The following is a 25,922-nucleotide window of genomic DNA, read 5'->3' as shown; positions in this document are numbered from 1 at the left end:
AGGGATACCAACTGGAGTAATGATTGTATGTTTTATTTGTAAATGCCCGGGCATTTTATGTTAAGAGCATTTGTGTGTGGATGCGTGTGTTTGAGACACAGCGTCGCTGTGGAGCAAGTGGGAGTCCTGATTTGCGGTTCCGTGACTCCGCGAGGAACACGGCCAGAGATGGACAAAGCGCCTGAAACGTCTGTAAAAATTTGTAAATGTCTTGATATATGTAAGTTGGGCTGCTGTGGTGTTTCGTCAATCTTCTAAGTATCGGGGGTCTGGCTGATCATCAAAGTGGCCGGACAGGGAGAGTCACTCCTTTGGTGGTTTGGGCTCGAACCTTGGGAATATTTAAATGAAGGAGGGGACTGGATAAGAAGGGGAGAGGGACGAATTTATTTAGGAGGAGTGTATTTAACACCTGCCGGACAGACAGTGGCCCTAGACTGGGAACAACCTGTCCCAGATACCTTTCTAAACCCCCATATTGACGGACACGTGGGGGTGATCCCTTGTTTTGTGTGTGGGCTTACTAACAAATTACATGAAAATTGGCATTCGGCTCGGGTCCTGTTGAAATGTAAATCTTGTGAGAAAATTTGGTATTGTTTATCTAGGAGGCGGAGAGCTGAGTGTCCCAAATGCTCTCCTCTAATCCCACGGTTTTATGATTGGGAAAGGGCCCATCAAGAGTCCGAAATAGTAAAGTTTATCTGTGGGAAGAAAACTTTAATCCCAGAAGATTGGGACGTTTGGGAGGAAGATTGGAAGACTGTAAGGACCTGTGAGGAGAGGTTTGCGTGGAAATCAAAGCAAGGCACAATAGCTAACAAGAAACAATCTAAAGAGATGGGTAACACTCAGAATAAGGGTATTTTAAAGAAAAGCCCCCTTGGTTGTATATTGACACACTGGAGGAACATTGTTGGAACCGGGGGTACAGAGAATAAGAAGACTCTCATAAAATATTGCAATCAATGGTGGCCGATTTATAAGCTGGAAGATGGAGCTAAGTGGCCACTTTATGGGTCAATTGATTATAACACCATCCTGCAATTAATGTTGTTTTTAAGGAGGGAAGGAAAATGGGATGAAGTGTCATATGCAGACACGTTTTTCACCCTCCGAAATCACCCGGAGTGGCAAAGGGACTGTGGAATGGTGCCGCCACAGGACCCTATGGTACTCGCCCTCGAGAGGGAAAACAACAAAGAACTTAAAGGTAAACTGAGGCGGTGTTGCTCGGCATGTAGTATTGGACAAAGGTGCACTAGAGCAAATAAAATCCACCGGGCCTCAGAACAAGATCTAACTGATTTGTTAAGCCTCCCCCTCGATCACAGGAACAGGATGTGGACTCGGACGGAACCTCCACTCCCCCGGACAGCCCTGTATCCTCCCGTACTAGAAAAAAGTCTACCCCAACAGTCTTACAGGCACCCCTCCGAGAGGCGGTAAGGCCGGATGGCGGGACGATGCTAATCAAGGTACCCTTTTCCACCACCGATTTAGAGGCATGGAAAGGGGTTGCCAAGGATTACAGGAATGATCCGGTAAGTGTAACCAAACATTTTCAATTTATCGTAAAACAACACAACCCCGACTGGAATGATATACAGTTATTATTAGGATATATGACTGAGACGGAAAAACAATTAATTCTAAAAACTGCAGGGGATTTGGCTGAGGATCATTATAAAACTACAGGAGGAGATGTTAAAGAATACCTCCCCCTTCAAGATCCAAAATGGGATGCAAACAGGTCTGCGGATATGGAAAAATTGCAGGCATAACAGGGGTGGATCTCAAAAGGGATGGAGAGGGCCATCCCCAAAACCATAAATTGGTCAGCATTATATGCAATTAGGCAAGGTCCTTCCGAGTCACCATCCGAATTCCTGGATCGACTAAGGGACGTAATGCGCCGTAACACGCCGCTGGATCCTGGGTCAGAGGTAGGAATACAACAACTAGTTTCCTTATTTTTAGGTCAGTCTACAGGAGATATTAGGCGCAAGCTCCAAAAGCTACGTTCTATAGAAGGAAGGAACCTAGAAGTATTGCTGGATGAAGCATGGAGGGTGTTCAGTAATAGAGAGGAAGATTACAGGCGGGGACAAAGAAGGGTGGTGCCGGTCGTCAGGGAGGAGGAAGAAAGAAAACCCAGACGAGGACCGCCTCGACTAGGCAGGGATCAATGTGTGTTATGCAGAAGATTTGGTCACTGGAAAGATGAGTGTCCGGAAAAGTGGAAAAATAAGGAGAAGGGACGAAACAATCAGAAAGGAAGAATAGTAGCCAATTTGAAGGAATATTGACGGGGACCTGGGGAATCCACCCTAGCGGATCCACTGGTTATAATGAAGCTAGGGAAGGAGCAAAAGAAGGTGGAGTTTCTGGTTGATACAGGGGCAACGTATTCGGTTTTAAACCAAACTCTGATGCCCCTGGGAAATGACTATATCATGGTAAAAGGGGCAACTGGCCAAAGTGAAAAGGCATATTTTTGTGAACCTCTGAGATATAAATTGGGAAAACAATGGGGCGTCCACAGATTCCTGTACATGCCCAACTCCCCAGAAGCGCTTTTGGGGAGAGATTTGTTGGAACAATTGGGTGCAATAATTAAATTTAAAAAGGGAGAGATTACTCTGGAGGTAAATGACCAGCAGTATATCCAAATAACGAGTTTATCCCTAGCTAGTGTTCCCACAGAAGGAAAAATCAGCGAAGAAATCATGAACCAGGTATACCCCGGGGTATGGACCACCGATGTGCCCAGGAAAGCAAAAATGCTCCACGTGTTGAGGTCAGACTCAAGGAAGGACGACAGCCGGTAAGGATCAAACAGTATCCCCTGAAGAAGGAGGACAGGGAGGGAATTCGGCCAGTAGTAGAAAAATTTTTACCTGTCCGCAAACCCAACGGGTCATACCGGGTGGTCCAGAACCTCCGGGCTATAAATAAGATCCGGTAGTGGTGAATCCATACACCTTGCTGACTGTATTGACAGCCGAAATAACCTGGTTTACTGTTTTAGACCTGAAGGATGCCTTCTTTTGCCTCCCTCTCCATAAAGCCAGCCAGAAAATATTTGCATTTGAATGGGAAAATCCCCAAAGTGGACGTAAAACTCAGCTTACTTGGACAGTGTTACCACAAGGGTTCAAAAACAGCCCTACTATATTTGGTAACCAACTCGCAAAAGATCTTGAGTCCTGGGAAGCCCCACCTGAGGAGGGGAAACTGTTACAATATGTGGACGATATCCTGATTGCCACCAAGACAAAGGACGCTTGTATGGCCTAGACGGTGAGTCTGCTAAACTTTTTGGGGCTCCAGGGATACTGGGTATCCAAGAAGAAGGCCCAAGTAATGCAGCATAAGGTGATTTATCTGGGCTATGAAATCAGTGCTGGACAAAGGACTTTGGGACAGGCCCGAAAAGAGACAATATGCCAAACCCCAAGACCGCAAACAGTGAAAGAGTTACGAACTTTCCTGGGGATGACTGGGTGGTGCCGATTATGGATCTATAACTATGGACTGCTTGTTAAACCCTTGTATGCACTAACAACCACTGAACAGCAGCACCTTGATTGGAACAAAGAGACCATACAGGCCTTTGAGTTGCTAAAAAAGGCCCTGATGTCGGCCCCAGCCTTAGGACTCCCAGATGTGAGTAAACCGTTTTTTCTTTTTTCCCACGAAAAGCAGGGGATTGCCCTGGGAATACTAGCACAAGATCTGGGCCTGTATCGACGAGCAGTTGCCTACTTTTCTAAACAATTGGACGCAACTGCAAAGGGTTGGCCTAGATGCTTGCGAGCGGTCGCGGCCGTAGTACTGAACATCCAGGAAGCCCGAAAATTCACCCTGGGCCAGAAAATGACTGTGTTGGTGTCCCATACAGTATCTGTAGTATTAGAAGTGAAAGGCGGACACTGGCTCTCCCCACAAAGATTCTTGAGGTATCAGGCTATAATGGTGGAACAAGATGATGTGGAGATTGTAGTCACTAACATTGTCAATCCAGCCTCTTTCCTCAGTGGAAACACAGGAGAACCAGTGCATCACGACTGTCTGGAGGCCATCGAAGCGACATATTTGAGCCGTTCGGACCTGAGAGACAGTCCTATGGAAAACACGGAAAACTGGTTCACGGATGGAAGCAGCTATGTCCTAAGCGGTAAAAGGCATGCCGGATATGCCATTACCACCAGTCAGGAAGTAATAGAGTCAGGGCCTCTGCCCATGAATACCTCGGCACAGAAGGCAGAAATAATTGCTCTGACCCGCGCCTTGGAATTGGCCCAAGGCAAAGCTGTGAATATCTATACAGACTCGAAATACGCCTTTGGAGTCATACATGCACATGGAGCAATCTGGAAGGAGAGAGGATTATTGAACTCGCAGGGCAAAAACATCAAGCATGCAGAGGAGATCCTGAAGCTGCTGGAGGCAGTCGAACTCCCTGAGAAAGTGGCGGTCATGCACATTAAGGCACACCAGAAAGTAAACACGGAGTTGGAAAGAGGAAATGAGCTGGCGGACAGAGAGGCAAAACAGGTAGCCAAAGCAAAGGTAAAAACAGAAGGGGCTTTGATCCCTGACGGGCAAATTTCCCTAGAAGGTAAGCCAGAATATACCAAGGAAGATCAGAAGCTTATCACAGATCTAGAAGGATCATATAAGGAGGAGGGATGGGCTCTCACCCCACAAGGGAAACTAATCGTTCCCTCTTATCTAGTATGGTCTCTGATAAGGGAAGAACATAGAAAGAGGCATTGGGGGGCAGAGGCACTATATAAACAACTAATTAGGGAAATTGTAGCTAGAAATTTATACACCACTGTGAGACAAGTGACTCAGCAGTGCGATCTTTGCCTCCAGACTAATCTGAAAAATACCCCCAAACCAGAAATGGGCCAAATTGGGAAGGGCAATGGGCCTGGGCAGCAATGGCAGATTGATTTTTCAGAACTCCCAAGAAAAGGGGGGTATCGATATTTATTAGTATTAACTGATACCTTTTCAGGTTGGCCAGAGGCATTCCCTACCAGGACAGCCAAGGCTCGGGAGGTAGCCAGAACATTAATACAGGAAATAATACCACACTTTGGGGTTCCAGCAACCATATCCTCTGATAGAGGATCACATTTCATCTCAAAAATAGTACAAAAAATTAGCCGCCATTTGGGTATAGATTGGCAGCTTCATACCCCATATCGCCCTCAGTCGAGTGGCCAAGTAGAAAAAATGAACCACCTAATCAAACAGCAGATTGTGAAATTGGGGCAGGAAACGAACTTGGCCTGGCCTCAGTCCCTTCCCTTGGCTCTCCTGCGCATACGAATTAGACCAAGAGCGAAGGAAGGACTGAGCCCTTTTGAAATCTTGTATGGGCGACCCTATGGAATACAGAAAGGAATGTCCACACAAGCTGGGGATGAAATCATGACTTCCTACATGGTGGCATTAAGCAGACAACTCAGCAAAATTGAGAAACACGTGGTTGGGACTCGAAGTAGGGGTTTGGATGGGCCTGTACATAACATACAACCTGGAGACTATGTATATGTAAAGTCTCTTACAGAAAAAACTTTGGAGCCGCAGTGGGAAGGACCTTTCCAGGTACTACTCACCTCCTTCACAGCAATCAAGATCAAGGAGCAGAGCGCCTGGATCCACCACACCAGAGTGAAAAAGGCACATAAATCTCCATGGAAGGTCACGCAAGCCCAACCGGGAAAACTATTTTTCTCACGGACATAGTCATTATGCTGTGGGGAACTGTAGAAATGTGGGATCAGAACTCATATATACAAATGACCAAATCTGTAGCAGATAGTCTGAACCTCTCCAATTGCTGGGTATGCACAGCCCTTCCCAAGGGAAATTTAGAACTCCCCCTCCTTGGAATACCAGTCTCTTACGCAAATTGGAGCTGGCCATATGACAATCTAAATAATTCCACTTTACCTACAGGGAAAAACCTCCTATGGAATATAGAAGGTGGCTGTGCCCCAGGTCAATACCAATCCCGTCTCCCTACTGGTGAGACTCTTTGCTGGGGCTTCCAGACTCCAATACCCCCTAAAGGCCACAAAGTCCCAAAATACACATGTGGGAATAATAGTGTTCACCCACGCAAATCCGATCTGCAGATATTGGAGAAGCCAATATTCATAAAGAGGCGTAATAATACTGCCCCAAAGGTTGGAGTTTTTAATCTCAATTTAACAGCAGATCTTAATGGGACTATATGTGAAAGAGGGAAGGCTATTAATGACAGCCATGGCGGATGTCCTCAAGCAATAACAATGGGATTATGGCTCAATTATTCCTATAGCTGTATTCCCGACGGACTCTGGTGGCTATGTGGAGATGGGTGTGCTAGGAAATCCTTACCTAACTACTGGGATGGGGTCTGCACACTGGGGTATGTGGTTCCCCAAAATAAAGTATATAATCACTCGCACCCTCCTCCAGGGATTATGCGGGCACACTGGCGGAAAGTACGTGGGATCCCGAATAATCCCCTCGCAGAGAGGCCATCAGCTTTCCATAGTTCTGTGAGATGGCTTTTTCCCCAGTTAGGAGTAAGTGAATTAGAAAAGGCTATAGTGAACATCTCAGCCACCATGGAGAAAATTGAGAATCTTACTGTGGATGCTATCCAGGGACTACAAACTGAAGTATCTTCCCTTGGTAAAGTGGTTTTGCAAAATCGTATGGCCCTAGATTTGATTACGGCAAAGGAGGGAGGAGTTTGCTTAATAATAAATCAGAGTTGCTGCTCATATATAAATCAAGAGAAAAGAGTTGAAACAGACATTGCTCAAATTTGGCAACAGTCAAGGGTACTACATCAAGTATCTCAAGATGATACTTCACTTGGTTTTTCTGATCTTTGGAAAAAATTGACCTCGTGGCTGCCTGACTTTGCTTGGTTGAAACAGCTGTTTGTATTATTAATTACAATGATAGTCTTAGGGATTGCAATTTGCACTTTACTTAGATGCTTTATGTGCTGGGCAAAAGGAACCACAAGTGATTACGAACTTTGGAAGAAGCATCAGCTTTGACAAAAAGTCGAGTCAGGAAAATATTTTAAGAAATGCTTAGAGAAAGAAAATATGCTGTAGGAATAAGTAAAAGAATTTACTAATCTCTTAGAAAAGGGGGGATTGATAAGGGAGATAACACTCAAGGGTTAATGGCAGGGCCATTGCTTGGTTTAAGCTGTGTATCCATCGCCTTAAGCCATTGATAAGGTATTTAGGCAAAAGAAAGGATGTGTTGAAACCATAAAGTGGTCACATGGCCTCGATGGGAGATAAGGGAACAATTGGTATACAGAGTGATCATCTGGTTTCCCAACCCCGTGGCCTGGAGCAACACATTAACATTAAAAGCGAGAGGTACACAGCGAGGAAGACATACGGCCTTCATCCCCGAGACCCCGGCCCACGACCACCAGGAGGCACTGCGCATGTGCAACGGGGAGGAGTTAAAGGCGGAGGCTATGAAAATGATTTCTCGTAATTCATTGTAATAAAGACCGCCTTTTCGGCGAAAAGTCATGGATATGTATAGGTGTCCGTTGAATATGTAAAGTGTGATTGTATAAATCTTAAGCTAACTGCCGCGGTGGGTGCGCATGATTGTGGTGGGGCGACCCCCCGTGCTGCCCGGCGCCAAATAAACATACCTACTTTACAACACCACAGGTTGTGGAGTCTGCTTTCCGCACGTCACCTGTGCCCTGTACTTTATGGGGCCGAGACTTGTTAAGCCAGTGGGGAATCCTCCTGAAAACAAATTTTTAATAGGGGCTATTGACAAGCAGCAGGACCTTTCATTGACATGGAAATCAGAAAAACCTGTTTGGGTAGATCAATGGCCCCTGAAAAAGGACAAACTGCTGCATTTGCATGACTTAGTACAAGAACAACTGGCTGCTGGCCCCATTGTACCCACCACCAGCCCGTTGAACACTCCTGTATTTGTAATACCAAAGAAAAACGTCAAGTGGCGATTGTTACAAGACCTTCGAGCTATAAATGCAGTCATTGAGCCTATGGGTGCGCTGCAGCCTGGTCTTCCTTCACCTTCTATGCTGCCTCAAAATTGGCCAATAGCTATAATTGATCTCAAGGACTGTTTTGTTGCTATTCCTCTACACCCAGGGGATGCACCCCGGTTTGCGTTCTCTGTACCATCTATCAATCAGCAACAGCCCACACGACGATATCATTGGACTGTGTTGCCGCAAGGTATGCTAAACAGCCCGACTATCTGCCAACTAACTGTGGCAAATGCTTTGCAACCTGTCCGAAATGCAAACCCTCATGTTATAATTTATCATTACATGGATGACATACTTTTAGCTGCTGAAAAAGACAAAGACCTGCAGACAGTCATCTGCCAAGTCCGCCTTGCTGTCCAAGGAGCAGGCTTGCAGATTGCCGAGGAAAAGGTCCAACGTGAACCACCCTGGAAATATCTAGGATGGAAAATTAGAACTCACACCATCCAGCCACAAGCACTGAAGCTGGCATTACAAATAAAGACTCTGAATGATCTGCAAAAATTGTTAGGAACCATCAACTGGCTCAGACCTTTTCTAGGTATCACTACACAAGATCTACACCCCCTGTTTCAATTAGTAAAGGGTGACCCTGACCTGAACTCTAAAAGGCAGCTGACACCTACTGGACTGCAATGTCTACAGCAAGTAATGGAGGCTTTACAGATGCGTCAAAGTCACCGTCTTTGTTTAACGCTTCCAGTGTACTTAGTCATCATTAAATACCTTTCAGCCATATGCCCTTCTAAGCCAATGGGATTCAACAAAAAAAGGACCCGTTTGTGATATTAGAGTGGCTCTTTTTGCCTCATGCATTTACAAAGACTGTAACTTCACAATTAGAAATGTTTGCCAACTTGATTCAGAAAGGTCGTCACTGACTTCAGACTCTAAAAGCTAGTGATCCAGAATTCATTTATATTCCCACCAACAAAAAAGACTTGGACTGGATGTTAGCAGAATCTCTCAGTGTGCAGACTGCACTTGCAGACTGCACTGGTCAAATTTTGATCCATTTACCTAAACATTCTCTGTTAAATTCCTTAGAAGAATTACCCCTGACTAATCGAACCTTACTTTCTCATACCCCACTTTCTAATGCAGTTAAAACACACAGGGCGGTAGTCCTTTGGCGATCCACCGACAATCTCTGGAACCAAGATATAAAACGTGTCGATGGATCGCCCCAAGTTGTTGAGCTTGCAGCTGTTGCACGTGCTTTTCAACTTTTTTCTGATGTAAATCTCAATATCATAACTGATTCTTTATATGTTACAGGAATTGTTCAGCGTATAGAAGGCGCTTTCCTAAAGGAAGTCAACAACCCAGTGTTATTCACACAACTTAAAAAATTATGGCATTATGTTTCCTATCGTAAATTACCCTATTATATCACGCATATTCGGTCACACACCTCTCTGCCAGGACCCCTAGCCGAGGGCAACCATGCTGCTGATAAAGCCACAGTCGCCCTCGCCACACCGCAATTATTTCAACAAGCACAGCTCTCACATAGTTTTTTTCACCAAAACAGGAAGGCACTGCAAAAGCTATTTCAGCTAACCACTGACCAAGCAGGTAATGTTATCTTGACATGCCCTGAATGCCAATCTATAGCCCCATTGCTACAATTGGGAGTTAACCCACGTGGCACCTCACCACTGCAAATTTGGCAAACAGATGTTACACATTTTGGAGAATTTGGTCACCTAAAGTGTAATAAGTAACTAAGGGTAATTTGCTGATCAAACAGGTTAAGCAAGAGGAACGAACCCATTGTAGCAGTCTTGAGAACTTCCTATTTAACCAGAAGATACAAGTCCACAATGTTATCTGGCAACACCAAACATGGGAACACCCTGTTTGACAAGAAAGGCTTAACCACAATGTCATCAGAATGTGTTACCTTGAGCGAATGTTAAACCGTTAATGTCTTGCTAACGTGTGCCATTGTACCAATCAACCCTGAAAAGAATAGATTGTATAAGCTGATTCTGTGATGATATCTTATCGAAATTGCCCCAAGCAAGAAGCCCCTCGGAAGAAGCCGAGGGGCGTACCGAAGATGTTGCAATCGACCTCTGTGAAGATAAAAGGAGTCGTTTAGCTTGCCTGAATTTGCGAGTCTTTGGTGGAGCTGCAACTCCCCGGCCGCCCAGCGCTGCTTTTGCTTTCCTACCTTAATAAATATTTAATAAATCTATTTCGGACTCGATTTGTCTTAAAATTCAACTATAACATAAAGTATGTACATGTCACTGTTGATACTTTTTCTAATTATATCTTTGCCACTGCACATACAGGAGAAAAGAGTTGAGATGTCCAACGACACTGGCTAGCAGCCATCGCTGCTATGGGTATACCAGAAACCATCAAGACAGACAATGACCCTGCGTATGTATCTAAAACCACACAGCCTTTTTTACAGGAATGGGGCATTCGCCACATCACTGGAATTCCACACTCCCCTACAGGGCAGGCAATTGTTGAGCGTGCCCATCAAACGCTAAAGCAATTGCTAATTAAACAAAAAAGGGGGAGTCTGGGAGATCCACCACAGGAACGACTATGGAAAGCCACTTTTGTTTTAAATTTTCTAAACAGAGACAACAGTGATATTGACGTGCGGAAAGCAGACTCCACAACCTGTGAGGTTGTAAAGTAGGTATGTTTATTCAGCACCGGGCAGCACGGGGGGTCGCCCCACCACAATCGTGCGCACCCACTGCGGCAGTTAGCTTAGGATTTATACAATCAGATCTTACATATTCAAGGGGCACCTATACATATCCATAACCTTTCCCCGAAAAGGCGGTCTTTATTACAATGAGTTACGAGAAATCATTTCCATAGTCTCTGCTTTTAACTCCTCCCAGCTGCGCACGCGCAGTGCCTCCTGGTGGTCATGGGCTGGGGTCTCGGGGATGAAGGCCGTATGTCTTCCTCGCTGTGTACCTCTCGCTTTTAATGTTAATGTGTTGCTCCAGGCCACGGGGTTGGGAAACCAGATGATCGCTCTGTCAGGACAAATGGATACCAATTGTTCCCTTATCTCCCATCGAGGCCAATGTGACCACTTTATGGTTTCAACACATCCTTTCTTTGCCTAAACACCTTGGCAATGGCTTTAGGCTATAGGTACACAATTTAAGCCAAGCAATGGCCCTGCTATTAACCCTTGAGTGTTATTTCCCCTTATCAATCCCCCCTTTTCTAAGAGATTAGTAAATTCTTTTACTTATTCCTACAGCGTGTTTTCTTTCTCTAAGCATTTCTTAAAATATTTTCCTGACTCGACTTTTTGTCAAAGCTGATGCTTCTTCCAAAGTTCGTAATCACTTGTGGTTCTTTTTGCCCAGCACATAAAGCATCTAAGTAAAGTGCAAATTGCAATCCCTAAGACTATCATTGTAATTAATAATACAAACAGCTGTTTCAACCAAGCAAAGTCAGGCAGCCACGAGGTTAATTTTCCCAAAGATCAGAAAAAACAAGTAAAGCATCATCTTGAGATAATTGGTGTAGTACCCTTGACTGTTGCCAAATTCGAGCAATGTCCGTTCTGGCCAACCTGAAAAGGTATCAGTTAATACTAATAAATATCGATACCCCCCTTTTCTTGGGAGTTCTGAAAAATCAATCCGCCATTGCTGCCCAGGCCCATTGCCCTTCCCAATTTGGCCCACTTCTGGTTTGGGGGTATTTTTCAGATTAGTCTGGAGGCAAAGATCGCACTGCTGAGTCACTTGTCTCATAGTGGTGTATAAATTTCTAGCTACAATTTCTCTAATTAGTTGTTTATATAGTGCCTCTGCCCCCCAATGCCTCTTTCTATGTTCTTCCCTTATCAGAGACCATACTAGATAAGAGGGAACGATTAGTTTCCCTTGTGGGGTGAGAGCCCATCCCTCCTCCTTATATGATCCTTCTAGATCTGTGATAAGCTTCTGATCTTCCTTGGTATATTCTGGCTTACCTTCTAGGGAAATTTGCCCGTCAGGGATCAAAGCCCCTTCTGTTTTTACCTTTGCTTTGGCTACCTGTTTTGCCTCTCTGTCCGCCAGCTCATTTCCTCTTTCCAACTCCGTGTTTACTTTCTGGTGTGCCTTAATGTGCATGATCGCCACTTTCTCAGGGAGTTCGACTGCCTCCAGCAGCTTCAGGATCTCCTCTGCATGCTTGATGTTTTTGCCCTGCGAGTTCAATAATCCTCTCTCCTTCCAGATTGCTCCATGAGCATGTATGACTCCAAAGGTGTATTTCGAGTCTGTCAATTATTTCTGCCTTCTGTGCCGAGGTATTCATGGGCAAAGGCCCTGACTCTATTACTTACTGACTGGTGGTAATGGCATATCCGGCATGCCTTTTACCGCTTAGGACATAGCTGCTTCCATCCATGAACCAGTTTTCCGTGTTTTCCATAGGACTGTCTCTCAGGTCCGAACGGCTCAAATATGTCGCTTCGATGGCCTCCAGACAGTCGTGATGCACTGGTTCTCCTGTGTTTCCACCGAGGAAAGAGGCTGGATTGACAATGTTAGTGACTACAATCCCCACATCATCTTGTTCCACCATTATAGCCTGATACCTCAAGAATCTTTGTGGGGAGAGCCAGTGTCCGCCTTTCACTTCTAATACTACAGATACTGTATGGGACACCAACACAGTCATTTTCTGGCCCAGGGTGAATTTTCGGGCTTCCTGGATGTTCAGTACTACGGCCGCGACCGCTCGCAAGCATCTAGGCCAACCCTTTGCAGTTGCGTCCAATTGTTTAGAAAAGTAGGCAACTGCTCGTCGATACAGGCCCAGATCTTGTGCTAGTATTCCCAGGGCAATCCCCTGCTTTTCGTGGGAAAAAAGAAAAAACGGTTTACTCGCATCTGGGAGTCCTAAGGCTGGGGCCGACATCAGGGCCTTTTTTAGCAACTCAAAGGCCTGTATGGTCTCTTTGTTCCAATCAAGGTGCTGCTGTTCAGTGGTTGTTAGTGCATACAAGGGTTTAACAAGCAGTCCATAGTTATAGATCCATAATCGGCACCACCCAGTCATCCCCAGGAAAGTTCGTAACTCTTTCACTGTTTGCGGTCTTGGGGTTTGGCATATTGTCTCTTTTCGGGCCTGTCCCAAAGTCCTTTGTCCAGCACTGATTTCATAGCCCAGATAAATCACCTTATGCTGCATTACTTGGGCCTTCTTCTTGGATACCCAGTATCCCTGGAGCCCCAAAAAGTTTAGCAGACTCACCGTCCAGGCCATACAAGCATCCATTGTCTTGGTGGCAATCAGGATATCGTCCACATATTGTAACAGTTTCCCCTCCTCAGGTGGGGCTTCCCAGGACTCAAGATCTTTTGTGAGTTGGTTACCAAATATAGTAGGGCTGGTTTTGAACCCTTGTGGTAACACTGTCCAAGTAAGCTGAGTTTTACGTCCACTTTGGGGATTTTCCCATTCAAATGCAAATATTTTCTGGCTGGCTTTATGGAGAGGGAGGCAAAAGAAGGCATCCTTCAGGTCTAAAACAGTAAACCAGGTTAGTTCAGGTGTTAATACAGTCAGCAAGGTGTATGGATTTGCCACTACTGGATAGAGGTCCTCAGTTATCTTGTTTATAGCCCGGAGGTCCTGGACCACCCGGTATGACCCGTCGGGTTTACGGACAGGTAATATTGGAGTGTTAAAATCGGATTCACACTCCTTTAATAACCCCAGTTGTAAGAATCTTTCTACTACTGGCTGAATTCCCTCCCTGTCCTCCTTCTTCAGGGGATACTGTTTGATCCTTACCGGCTGTCGTCCTTCCTTGAGTCTGACCTCAACACGTGGAGCATTTTTGCTTTCCTGGGCACATCGGTGGTCCATACCCCGGGGTATACCTGGTTCATGATTTCTTCGCTGATTTTTCCTTCTGTGGGAACACTAGCTAGGGATAAACTCGTTATTTGGATATACTGCTGGTCATTTACCTCCAGAGTAATCTCTCCCTTTTTAAATTTAATTATTGCACCCAATTGTTCCAACAAATCTCTCCCCAAAAGCGCTTCTGGGGAGTTGGGCATGTACAGGAATCTGTGGACGCCCCATTGTTTTCCCAATTTATATCTCAGAGGTTCACAAAAATATGCCTTTTCACTTTGGCCAGTTGCCCCTTTTACCATGATATAGTCATTTCCCAGGGGCATCAGAGTTTGGTTTAAAACCGAATACGTTGCCCCTGTATCAACCAGAAACTCCACCTTCTTTTGCTCCTTCCCTAGCTTCATTATAACCAGTGGATCCGCTAGGGTGGATTCCCCAGGTCCCCGTCAATATTCCTTCAAATTGGCTACTATTCTTCCTTTCTGATTGTTTCGTCCCTTCTCCTTATTTTTCCACTTTTCCGGACACTCATCTTTCCAGTGACCAAATCTTCTGCATAACACACATTGATCCCTGCCTAGTCGAGGCGGTCCTCGTCTGGGTTTTCTTTCTTCCTCCTCCCTGACGACCGGCACCACCCTTCTTTGTCCCCGCCTGTAATCTTCCTCTCTATTACTGAACACCCTCCATGCTTCATCCAGCAATACTTCTAGGTTCCTTCCTTCTATAGAACGTAGCTTTTGGAGCTTGCGCCTAATATCTCCTGTAGACTGACCTAAAAATAAGGAAACTAGTTGTTGTATTCCTACCTCTGACCCAGGATCCAGCGGCGTGTTACGGCGCATTACGTCCCTTAGTCGATCCAGGAATTCGGATGGTGACTCGGAAGGACCTTGCCTAATTGCATATAATGCTGACCAATTTATGGTTTTGGGGATGGCCCTCTCCATCCCTTTTGAGATCCACCCCTGTTATGCCTGCAATTTTTCCATATCCGCAGACCTGTTTGCATCCCATTTTGGATCTTGAAGGGGGAGGTATTCTTTAACATCTCCTCCTGTAGTTTTATAATGATCCTCAGCCAAATCCCCTGCAGTTTTTAGAATTAATTGTTTTTCCGTCTCAGTCATATATCCTAATAATAACTGTATATCATTCCAGTCGGGGTTGTGTTGTTTTACGATAAATTGAAAATGTTTGGTTACACTTACCGGATCATTCCTGTAATCCTTGGCAACCCCTTTCCATGCCTCTAAATCGGTGGTGGAAAAGGGTACCTTGATTAGCATCGTCCCGCCATCCGGCCTTACCGCCTCTCGGAGGGGTGCCTGTAAGACTGTTGGGGTAGACTTTTTTCTAGTACGGGAGGATACAGGGCTGTCCGGGGGAGTGGAGGTTCCGTCCGAGTCCACATCCTGTTCCTGTGATCGAGGGGGAGGCTTAACAAATCAGTTAGATCTTGTTCTGAGGCCCGGTGGATTTTATTTGCTCTAGTGCACCTTTGTCCAATACTACATGCCGAGCAACACCGCCTCAGTTTACCTTTAAGTTCTTTGTTGTTTTCCCTCTCGAGGGCGAGTACCATAGGGTCCTGTGGCGGCACCATTCCACAGTCCCTTTGCCACTCCGGGTGATTTCGGAGGGTGAAAAACGTGTCTGCATATGACACTTCATCCCATTTTCCTTCCCTCCTTAAAAACAACATTAATTGCAGGATGGTGTTATAATCAATTGACCCATAAAGTGGCCACTTAGCTCCATCTTCCAGCTTATAAATCGGCCACCATTGATTGCAATATTTTATGAGAGTCTTCTTATTCTCTGTACCCCCGGTTCCAACAATGTTCCTCCAGTGTGTCAATATACAACCAAGGGGGCTTTTCTTTAAAATACCCTTATTCTGAGTGTTACCCATCTCTTTAGATTGTTTCTTGTTAGCTATTGTGCCTTGCTTTGATTTCCACGCAAACCTCTCCTCACAGGTCCTTACAGTCTTCCAATCTTCCTCCCAAACGTCCCAATCTTCTGGGATTAAAGTTTTCTTCCCACAGATAAACTTTACTATTTCGGACTCTTGATGGGCCCTTTCCCAATCATAAAACCGTGGGATTAGAGGAGAGCATTTGGGACACTCAGCTCTCCGCCTCCTAGATAAACAATACCAAATTTTCTCACAAGATTTACATTTCAACAGGACCCGAGCCGAATGCCAATTTTCATGTAATTTGTTAGTAAGCCCACACACAAAACAAGGGATCACCCCCACGTGTCCGTCAATATGGGGGTTTAGAAAGGTATCTGGGACAGGTTGTTCCCAGTCTAGGGCCACTGTCTGTCCGGCAGGTGTTAAATACACTCCTCCTAAATAAATTCGTCCCTCTCCCCTTCTTATCCAGTCCCCTCCTTCATTTAAATATTCCCAAGGTTCGAGCCCAAACCACCAAAGGAGTGACTCTCCCTGTCCGGCCACTTTGATGATCAGCCAGACCCCCGATACTTAGAAGATTGACGAAACACCACAGCAGCCCAACTTACATATATCAAGACATTTACAAATTTTTACAGACGTTTCAGGCGCTTTGTCCATCTCTGGCCGTGTTCCTCGCGGAGTCACGGAACCGCAAATCAGGACTCCCACTCGCTCCACAGCGACGCTGTGTCTCAAACACACGCATCCACACACAAATGCTCTTAACATAAAATGCCCGGGCATTTACAAATAAAACATACAATCATTACTCCAGTTGGTATCCCTCCAGCAGCTGCAAATATTATTCAAGTACTTGTATCACAACTTTGAGAAGCCCGCTTACCCTTCTCCTGCTTCTTATACAATCATTAGCAGGTCCTTCCCGGCTCCCGATACTGGGATGCAGCGGTGACCTCGGATTTGCTCGATCTACCCCCAAGATCGCTAGCGGCCGCTCTATCGGTCAGCAAATCCCCTACTTCCATACAGGGTACCCTCCTCCTGTACGGGGACTATGCCGCACACCAGACATCTCTGCGCGATTTATCGGCGGCCCCGGCCAAGTGTGGGCGTCCCCTACGACTTACTGGCCCCCTCTGTAAAACATACCATTTATCCGCGGCTTCAGGAGGTTGTTGTCTATTCCCGTGGTGAGCGGCTGGGAGTGGAGGCTCCTCCGAGGAAAGTGCTCGGGGCGCGCCTAGGGGCGTCTGCTCCGCAGCCGAGCAGAGTGCCTCCTGGCTGGCTCGCCAAAATGACGTGCGGAAAGCAGACTCCACAACCTGTGAGGTTGTAAAGTAGGTATGTTTATTCGGCGCCGGGCAGCATGGGGGGTCGCCCCACCACAATCGTGCGCACCCACCGCGGCAGTTAGCTTAGGATTTATACAATCAGATCTTACATATTCAAGGGGCACCTATACATATCCATGACCTTTCCCCGAAAAGACGGTCTTTATTACAATGAGTTACGAGAAATCATTTCCATAGTCTCCGCCTTTAACTCCTCCCAGCTGCACATGCGCAGTGTCTCCTGGTGGTCGTGGGCTGGGGTCTCGGGGATGAAGGCCGTATGTCTTCCTCGCTGTGTACCTCTCGCTTTTAATGTTAATGTGTTGCTCCAGGCCACGGGGTTGGGAAACCAGATGATCGCTCTGTCAGGACAAATGGATACCAATTGTTCCCTTATCTCCCATCGAGGCCGATGTGACCACTTTATGGTTTCAACACATCCTTTCTTTGCCTAAACACCTTGGCAATGGCTTTAGGCTATAGATACATAGTTTAAGCCAAGCAATGGCCCTGCTATTAACCCTTGAGTGTTATTTCCCCTTATCAATATGACATGAGTAAATCAACACTTCGGAGCTTCCCCAATGTTCAAAAACACGGCCAATGGTCCATATTCGTGATATGGCCACTGGACAATGGGAAGGCCCCGTGCCATTGATAACCTGGGGGCGAGGATACGCTTGTGTTTCCACAGGAAATGGTCCCAAGTGGATCCCAGCACGATACATTCGACCGTATCTAGAAGCCGAGCATCACGAACAACCACCAGAAATGACGGAGCAATGAATCTTTTCTGTTCACAAAAGTATCGTTGGTTTTGATGTTACCAGCCTGGTAGTTCTGTTGATAATTTTGTTATGCTTGCCATGTTTGTTTTCCTGTGTTATAAAAGCATAAATCAAGTCATGTATGCTCAAACGCACACTGTACTTGCCTTGCAAAGCATGATGTTAGAAAAAGAAGTGGATGTAGAATCCAGCCATAACATAGAATTTGCGTGGAAGTAAGCTAATCACATTATATGAGAGGGTTATAGAAATTAATGTTTAACAGTATAGTTAATAGTAGTTTTATAGTTTATAGTAGTTTTAATAGTATAGGGTCAATGTAATCATTAGGATGTTATATATGTGTAATCATTATCTGATATTTTAACACAAGCATAATTCTATATATTAAACAAAAAAGGGGGAGATGTGGGTGAACAGGATTGTGGAAGAAGCAAGGCCAGAGGAAGAAATAGAAGCAGCAGGAACACTGGCAGGGGAAGACCCACAAACAGCGCCTAACGACCCTACTGATTGAGGGGAATTCCGCCCGTCTGGCAGTTGGGGGTTGCAGGGGCGTGTTGTCTGGGAAAGAAGATACTTAGTGCTATATAAGCTGCGTGTTTGTTGTAATAAACGATTCTGGTTGCACCTCCGACTGGGGTCCATGCCTTCATACGCTACATTTATCTTTCATTAACTTTCATTGGAACGTTACTGTAACTTGCAGTGATTTTAACTATTGAATTTTAAATGTCTCTCCTCTTGGTTGATCAAAAAAACCTTTTTTTTTTAGTTTTCAGTGTTAAAAAGAACCCCCACTGTCTGGCACTAACATAACCCCAACCGCTTTCATATCGGACCTTGACTTGGGAATTTAGCATCTTGGCTACTTCAGAGAGTTTCAGGTGGGCACTCAGTATTGAAGCAGGTAGACACAGATGGCTTGTGGCAGAGGCAGCAGTCAGCCACCTTTCTGATGGACACCCCAAAGTCTGTTCTAACCCTTAGTCCAGAGATACTGTTAAAGCAGTTCTAGTGAGAGCACGTGGGAAATCCAGCTGAGGATCAACGCAACAAGAGCTAGGAGATGCTAAGCTAGTGGTTAAGAACAAGACTGAGCTTGTTTATGCTTGGATGTGAACTTAGTCTAAGTTCTGGAGTCACCAGGAGGAGGGAAATCAGGTCATATCTTAAGATGGACCCAAAGTTCATACGACCTGGCTGGACTTGGACCATGTTTTTTGGCCCCAAGTCAAAGCTGTGGAAAATGGCTGGACCAAAATGACACACTTGTCTGTGAATAAATATGAAGTTCCTGTTGCCAAATAACATAATTGTAACTTTTTTTTTCTTCCTCAGTGTCTGCAATAACTTTAGGGTTTTCCACCAGACAAGATGTCGTGCAGCATGATGTGGCCATCTTGTTGGTCATCGGTGGCAGGGGCTGCAGCTCTGTCCCTCACCCATTTCAGTCCTACAGCAACGATAGGCTCAGCCCTTACCCTCTCCCCTACATGAGCTTGAAGATCCTCAGATGGATGCCAGCAAGTGGAAGCCTTTGTGGACCTATTCCATGGCTGAGCATGCAGAGAGAGGTAGTGATGGGGAAGGAACTGGTCTAAGCTTTGCTAAAAAGCACATGAGCCTGAGTCAGCATTTACCAGAATGGGACTTGTAAATTATTTCAGGCTTGGGGAAGAAAAAAAAAGAAATCATAACCCCAAGGAGTGGTGACTCAAGGGATGTGCATGTGTCATGATGCCTCTTATGGCCAATGCCTGCTGGGGAATGTCCCCCCTGCACCAAAAATCTAACCTCATGGTAAGCTGGCACCCTCATCCTCCTGCTGGCCCAAAGCCTCTGCGTAAACCCCAGTCTGCTGAGACAAGGCAAATGGAGATTTTTTCCACCCCCTTCCATGCCTTCCCGTGCTCTCCAACCTGATCCCTCCCTGGCTGCAGGACTTGCTGCCCAGCTCCAGCACTAGCCTGGAGCCTACAGGAGCATGGTCACGTCAAACACTGCCCAGACCTTCCTCCAATTTCCACATCTCCCAGCTGGCTAAAAAAGTTGCGCTCTCTCATTTTCTAACTGACATAACCCATTTTGGCTATTCTCATAGCCGAGAAGGGGGTAATTATTGGGTTTTAAGGCTAGAGTAAGTGGGATTTCAAAACACTGAAGGCAGGGAAGAAGAAGGGAAGACGAACAGCATGCCTGGAGTTAGCAGATTTGGAAGACACAGAAGTTTGGTGTTTGGGCCCTGACACATGCTAAACCTTTGCCTACTTCACCAGGACAGCAGCATATTCTCCTGCAGGAGCCAGCACCAGGTGTTTTAAGCCTTCACATCCACAGAAGATGCATTTCAAAGCCATGCCCAAGAAGACAAGAGAAGCTGAATAGTAATTCTCTCTCCTGTCCCAGAAGTTCCTAGCACAATCTAGAGACCCTCTCACTGCCTGTCTGACAACTCTTAACATCAGGCAAGGGAAAAGGCTGCCTACTGTTTGGTCACTTTTGCTAGTGAAAATTATTCACCCAGCAGCCTCCATCTCTGGCTGTCTGGTTGCGAATGATCCACAGGTGGCTTTTTAGTTATCAAACTTTTTTTTCCCCCTCCTCCTCCTCTCTGCCTCTGTGACAGCTGAAAATTCAACTGCTGGATGAATGCTGACCCGCAAATTGGAGAGAGGGCAGGCAAGGAGGGGGAACAGGCTTGTGCCTTCCTTGCTTCTCCAAGGAAGGAAAACAAGACCTGCAAGCTTTTACTTTAAAAATGAAATTAGAAAACAGTGAGATCCTTTTTCCCCTCCACCATTATTTGTATTTTGCCTCAGCTGTATCTTAGATGCAAAGATGGGTATTGGAAGCAGGGATCTTGGAGGGCTTCAGGACATATTTCAGGCTTGACCAGACCAAGGAGAACGTGGACCAACAGACATAGGGGCCTGAATTCCTGAGCCAGGGCCATGCTTAGGGCAACTAGGGCAGCTTTTTGAGGAATCGCTGCCAAATCAGGCAGCTGAATCCCATTTTATGTGTCCACATCCAAAATCCAAGCCCTGAATATCCATTTTCACCCACTGTTGATGTTTGTCATTATCTGTCAGACTCTGGCCAAACCACCCAAATCACTGTGGGGGCATCATTTTCCAGGTTCAGCACTTGTTGCTTATCAAGCATGAGTTTCCTCTGCCATCCTGTGGCCTGCTCACTCCACACCATGAGCCCTCTGCTGCTTTCTGCATTCAGCAACCTCCAAAAAAATATATATTCCCTAGGGGCTTGTGTTGCTCTAGGCCATGGGGTTGGGAAACCAGATGATCCCTCTGTATACCAATTGTTCCCTTATCTCCCATCGAGGCTGATGTGACCACTTTATGGTTTCAACACACCCTTTCTTTTGCCTAAATACCTTATCAATGGCTTAAGGCGATGGATACACAGCTTAAACCAAGCAATGGCCCTGCCATTAACCCTTGAGTGTTATCTCCCTTATCACAGGGACAATCTTTTTTTAGATGCCCAGGCTTTCCGCAATTATAGCAGTCTGCCTTTTGAGCAGCCCCCACAGTGAGCTGTGTTGATAATGCATCAGCTAAGAGACTCATTTTATGAGATTCTGTGCCGATATCTTGGCACGCTTTTATCGTATCAGTGATAGAAGGATTAGCATTCTTAATTGTTCGCAATACTTTACGACAGTCAGCATTAGCATTTTCGAATGCTAATTGTTTCATAAGAATATCACGAGCTGCTCGGTTATCTACTTGTCTTTCTACTGCATTTTGGAGTTGATCAAGGAATTTTATATAGGGTTCTCCAGGCGCTTGTGTGATAGCAGAAAAGGAAGCTTCTGGAGCGGCTGTATCAGGTTCCTGTCTTATCGTGCGCAGTACAATTTCTTTTACTTGCTCAAAACACTGTCTGTCCATTTGGGCTTGCACATCGGGAGTAGCCCAAGGCCCCTCACCGACGAGCTCATTCACACCAATATGATTTAAATTGCCAGTTAAGTTATCCAATGCTTTAGCAGTCATGAGATCACGGTACTCGGTCATGAATACAGCATATTGCACAGCCGACAAAGTCATACGCAACAACAATTTCCAATCATGAGTCACAACATGTCCATCCCCAACAGCTGTTAGTAAGTTCATGGCGTATGCTGACTGGAGACCACAATCTTTTACCGATTTCCTCAGTTCTTTAACATGATCATAACTCAAAGCCTCCCACGCTCCGGGTCAGTTTCCGCGATAAATAACAGGGAACGCCTGCAAAATGTCTGCGTCGCCTTTAACTAAGGCTTCTTTTCGACATTTGTCCCACACACTACGACAATCGCTCAAGGGGGTTAGGTCAATCGCTCAAGGGGGTTAGGTCAATCGCTCAAGGGGGTTAGGTTGTTCCCCACTACCTCTTTCAATTTATCATCACAAAGAAATAGATTAGGTTCTTGGTCTGGGTCAGTCGGCCCAGGATCAAAGGAGTCTCCTTCTGAGAGACTCTCTTCTGCAACATAGGTATTGTCCAGGGGTGGCAGCGGCGGGGCAGAAGGACGCGTTGGGCTCTCCTCAGAGGTTTTTGTGTCCCTTTGCAGAGCTCTACTAGGGCTTCAGATATCTGCTGCCAAACTGGTAAATGCTTAGCTGCAACCTTATCGGTCCCTGCAGCAGCGTCCCAAAGCTTTGTGCCAATTTGGTCCCACATGTCTTTGTCAAAGGTGCCGGTCTTAGGAAAGTCCGGGACATTTTCTCGTACCCAGTCTAAGAGGGTTACCAAAGACAGGGTAGGTACAGGTCGATTCTGAACTTTTAAAATATAGCGTAGTACTTCGAGATTCATTTGCTGCTCTTTCGGCAGAGTGTTTCCCATGGTTCCTGATTGCTCAGCTCTGTCCTGCAGAAGGTGATGAGCCGGCAGTGAAGTCAGTCCTCGAGGCAATCCTTGGTTCGATCGGGCTACGCTACCGGTACGGACGTCTTTAGTCTCTTGATTCATGCCCCACATTGGGCGCCATTTGTAGCGTATGAAGGCACGGACCCCGGTCAGAGGTGCAACCAGAATCGTTTATTACAACAAATACGCAGCTTATATAGTACCAAGTATCTTCTTTCCCAGAAAATACGCCCCTGCAACCCCCAACTGCCAGACGGGCGGAATTCCCCTCAATCAGTAGGGTCGTTAGGTGCTGTTTGCGGGTTGTCCCCTGCCAGTGTTCCTGCTTCTTCTGTTCCTTCCTCTGGCCTTGCTTCTTCCACAATCCTGTTCACCCACAGATAAACCTCTTCTGAATGATACAAAGGAAAAAAGGGAGTAATTACTCGCCTTAGCTATAATTTCATTCATTGTTATTAGGTGGATTTAGATTACTTGCTCACTCGAGATTAGAGATTTGAAGTACACAGCTGAAATCCTCTTTCTAATCCAGAATTGCTAAATCCTTGGCTATTTCTCCATTATCGTGCTTTGATTTGCATCTACGCTCATGTTGAGGATGTAATTTCAGTTCTCTGCCAAATATTTTTTCCGTTCTTTTCCCCTAAACACAGCTATTTTCCTGATGGAAAACACTGCAGACAAACCAACAGCACCAGCTCCTCCCAGGTTCCCCGAGGCTTCCAACACTTTGTGCCTCAGCAGGGCGCTGTAATTATAAACTTCAAAGCAAATGATAATTAATTTTATTGAAACAAAAGATGTCAACGACATGAAACCACTTGAAAAAGAGGATTATTTTAAAAAAAAAAAATCCTTTTTTAAACTTTAACAACCTTATACTTGAGGACCTTCCTTGTTTGGGTTGCTGCTACCAGAAATGAAATTTAACCCCTGTGCACTGTTGCTCGGTCCCTTTGGCCCTGCTTGGCCGAGAGCTGTTGCTGGGTGTGTGGATGTGGCGAAGGAAGGAGCAGATGGCCCTGGTGCTCCAAGAAACAGGAGCTAAGCCTCAGCTGGTCAACTGGAGTGGCCCTGAGAGTCTCAGCAGAGTTATGCCAACTTATGGTAGGGAAGGACTTGGTCCTTCATGTTTTGGAAGAGGATTTCCTACTAGTTCTCAAATAAACCCATTTCTGTTGGTGGTACAAGTACTTGGGGAACTCCACAAGGTGCTGCCTGTCTGTCCTCGTCATCATTAGGGGAAGAGGTGCATTATCTTGACGCGCGGAAACAAACCTTACAACTCGCAGAGAGTTATAAAGCAGGTATGTTTATTGCGGCGCCGGGTGCAAGGGGGATTTCTCCTCCAAACTTGCACACCGGTTTGTGAAACAAGCGTCTATTTATGGTGAAAAGCGTACATATTCATTAAGGTGGGCTGGGTTATTATAATTAATTCTAAGAAAAGGCATTACTATTCTAATTATTTCTAAGAACTCATTATCATAAATCTCCTCCCCTTGCCGCATGCGCACTGCCGCCTGGTGGTCGTGGGCCGGGGTCTTCTGGAGGAAGGCTCGCAGTCTTCTTCACCGGGTACCTTCACCTTTGTCCCAGAAAGCTTGGGTTGGCCGGATCCCAAACCGCAAAACTAGTCCCGACCAGATGGACACCTTTCCCAGACAGTTGGGTCCCTCCTTAGCATGCAGGCTGCTCCCGCTATCTTATACACAAGGCCATTTCTTTATCTTGGAATGCTGGGCTCCGAGCTTTGTTCTTTCCCAGGCTGTACTAAATTCACACTAACCTTTAACCATTCATTTTCTGAATCAAGTCCCCCCTTTTCTTTCACCTTTGTAAATTCTTTTACAATTACCTATAACACACTCTCCCTCTCCATCTGATTTCTAAAATACTTCCCTGATTCCACTCGTTCACGGAGCTGATGCTTCTTCCATTGAATGTATTCGTCTTTGGCCCCCCTGGTACAACACATAAGACATCTAATTAATGCACACACTAAAGTTCCTAACATAAGTATTGCTACTAGAAGGATAAACAGTCGCTTAAGCCAAGCAAAGTTAGGTAACCGCGAGGTTAACTTTTCCCAAAGGTCGGAAAACCCGAATGTGGTGTCATCTTGCGCAGTCAGATGCAAAATCTGAGTTTTAGCTATGAGATTTTGTAAGTCTTTCTCTATTCTTCCGTTTTGGTTTACATATGAGCAACAGCTTTGATTAATCACTGCACATAAGCCTCCCTCTTTCCAAGTTAATAAGTCTAATGCCATTCTGTTTTGCCCATTCATTTGCTAATGACTGGACTTCTTGTTGAAGTGCTTGTATAGCATCGATTGTAGATTTTTCAAGCACTTCTATAGTGGCCGATATGTTTACAATTGCTTTCTCCAATTCACTGACGCCCAGGAACGGTATAAGCCACCTTACAAAGCTATGGAATCTTGTTCCCCTTGTCACTAGAGGGTTTTCTACTCCCCGAATTCTCCTCCAAGGTGTTCTCAACATACCTGAGGGGATTTCAGACTGATTAAACACCGTATCCTGGCTAGTTAGATAGCCTATCGTGCAAGTTCCCTTCCATCCTGCGGACAGCTGTTTTCTGCTATATCCATCTCCACACAACCACCAATATCCTTTAGGTAACTTACAGGGTCCAATAGTTGCTGTCAAATTCGCACCTAAAAACTTTCCTGCCTGATACCATCCATACTCCCAAGAATATCCTTCTCCTTCAGAAACAACACTACTTTTATATGCAACTAGTTGGGTTTTGTCGCAAAAGTCAATATACGTTACCTTTATCCCTGTTAGATCCCAATTCCCCACATCAACAGTTGTCTTATTAATCCAGAACTTGCTCCATCCCCAGGCTATTGTCTTATTCACCGGCCCCCTGTGTCTATATTCCCCGTGTTCCCAGGTACAATTGTTACTGCTAATTAATACCACAAGCACTTCTTTCAATAGTTGTAAATCAAATCTGGGTCCTAAGGGGTAGACATTATCATCGTATTCACAATATCCATTCAACTCATTTCC

At 45.5% G+C, this 25,922-nt stretch overlaps 1 protein-coding gene across 1 annotated transcript in view; it reads left to right on the top strand.

The window, feature by feature from the left end:
- The first annotated feature begins 6,314 nt into the window (after positions 1-6,314).
- LOC141476745 (endogenous retroviral envelope protein HEMO-like) overlaps positions 6,315-25,922 on the top strand; it is a 60,128-nt gene continuing 40,520 nt past the window's right edge. The window contains exon 1 of the mRNA XM_074165552.1: positions 6,315-6,992. Within this exon, the coding sequence (XP_074021653.1) occupies positions 6,315-6,992 (678 nt within the window). The remainder of the gene's footprint in view (positions 6,993-25,922) is intronic.

This window comes from Numenius arquata, chromosome W (assembly GCF_964106895.1).
Source record: "Numenius arquata chromosome W, bNumArq3.hap1.1, whole genome shotgun sequence".
NCBI lineage: Eukaryota > Metazoa > Chordata > Aves > Charadriiformes > Scolopacidae > Numenius > Numenius arquata.
This window is presented reverse-complemented; position numbering and strand designations above follow the sequence as displayed.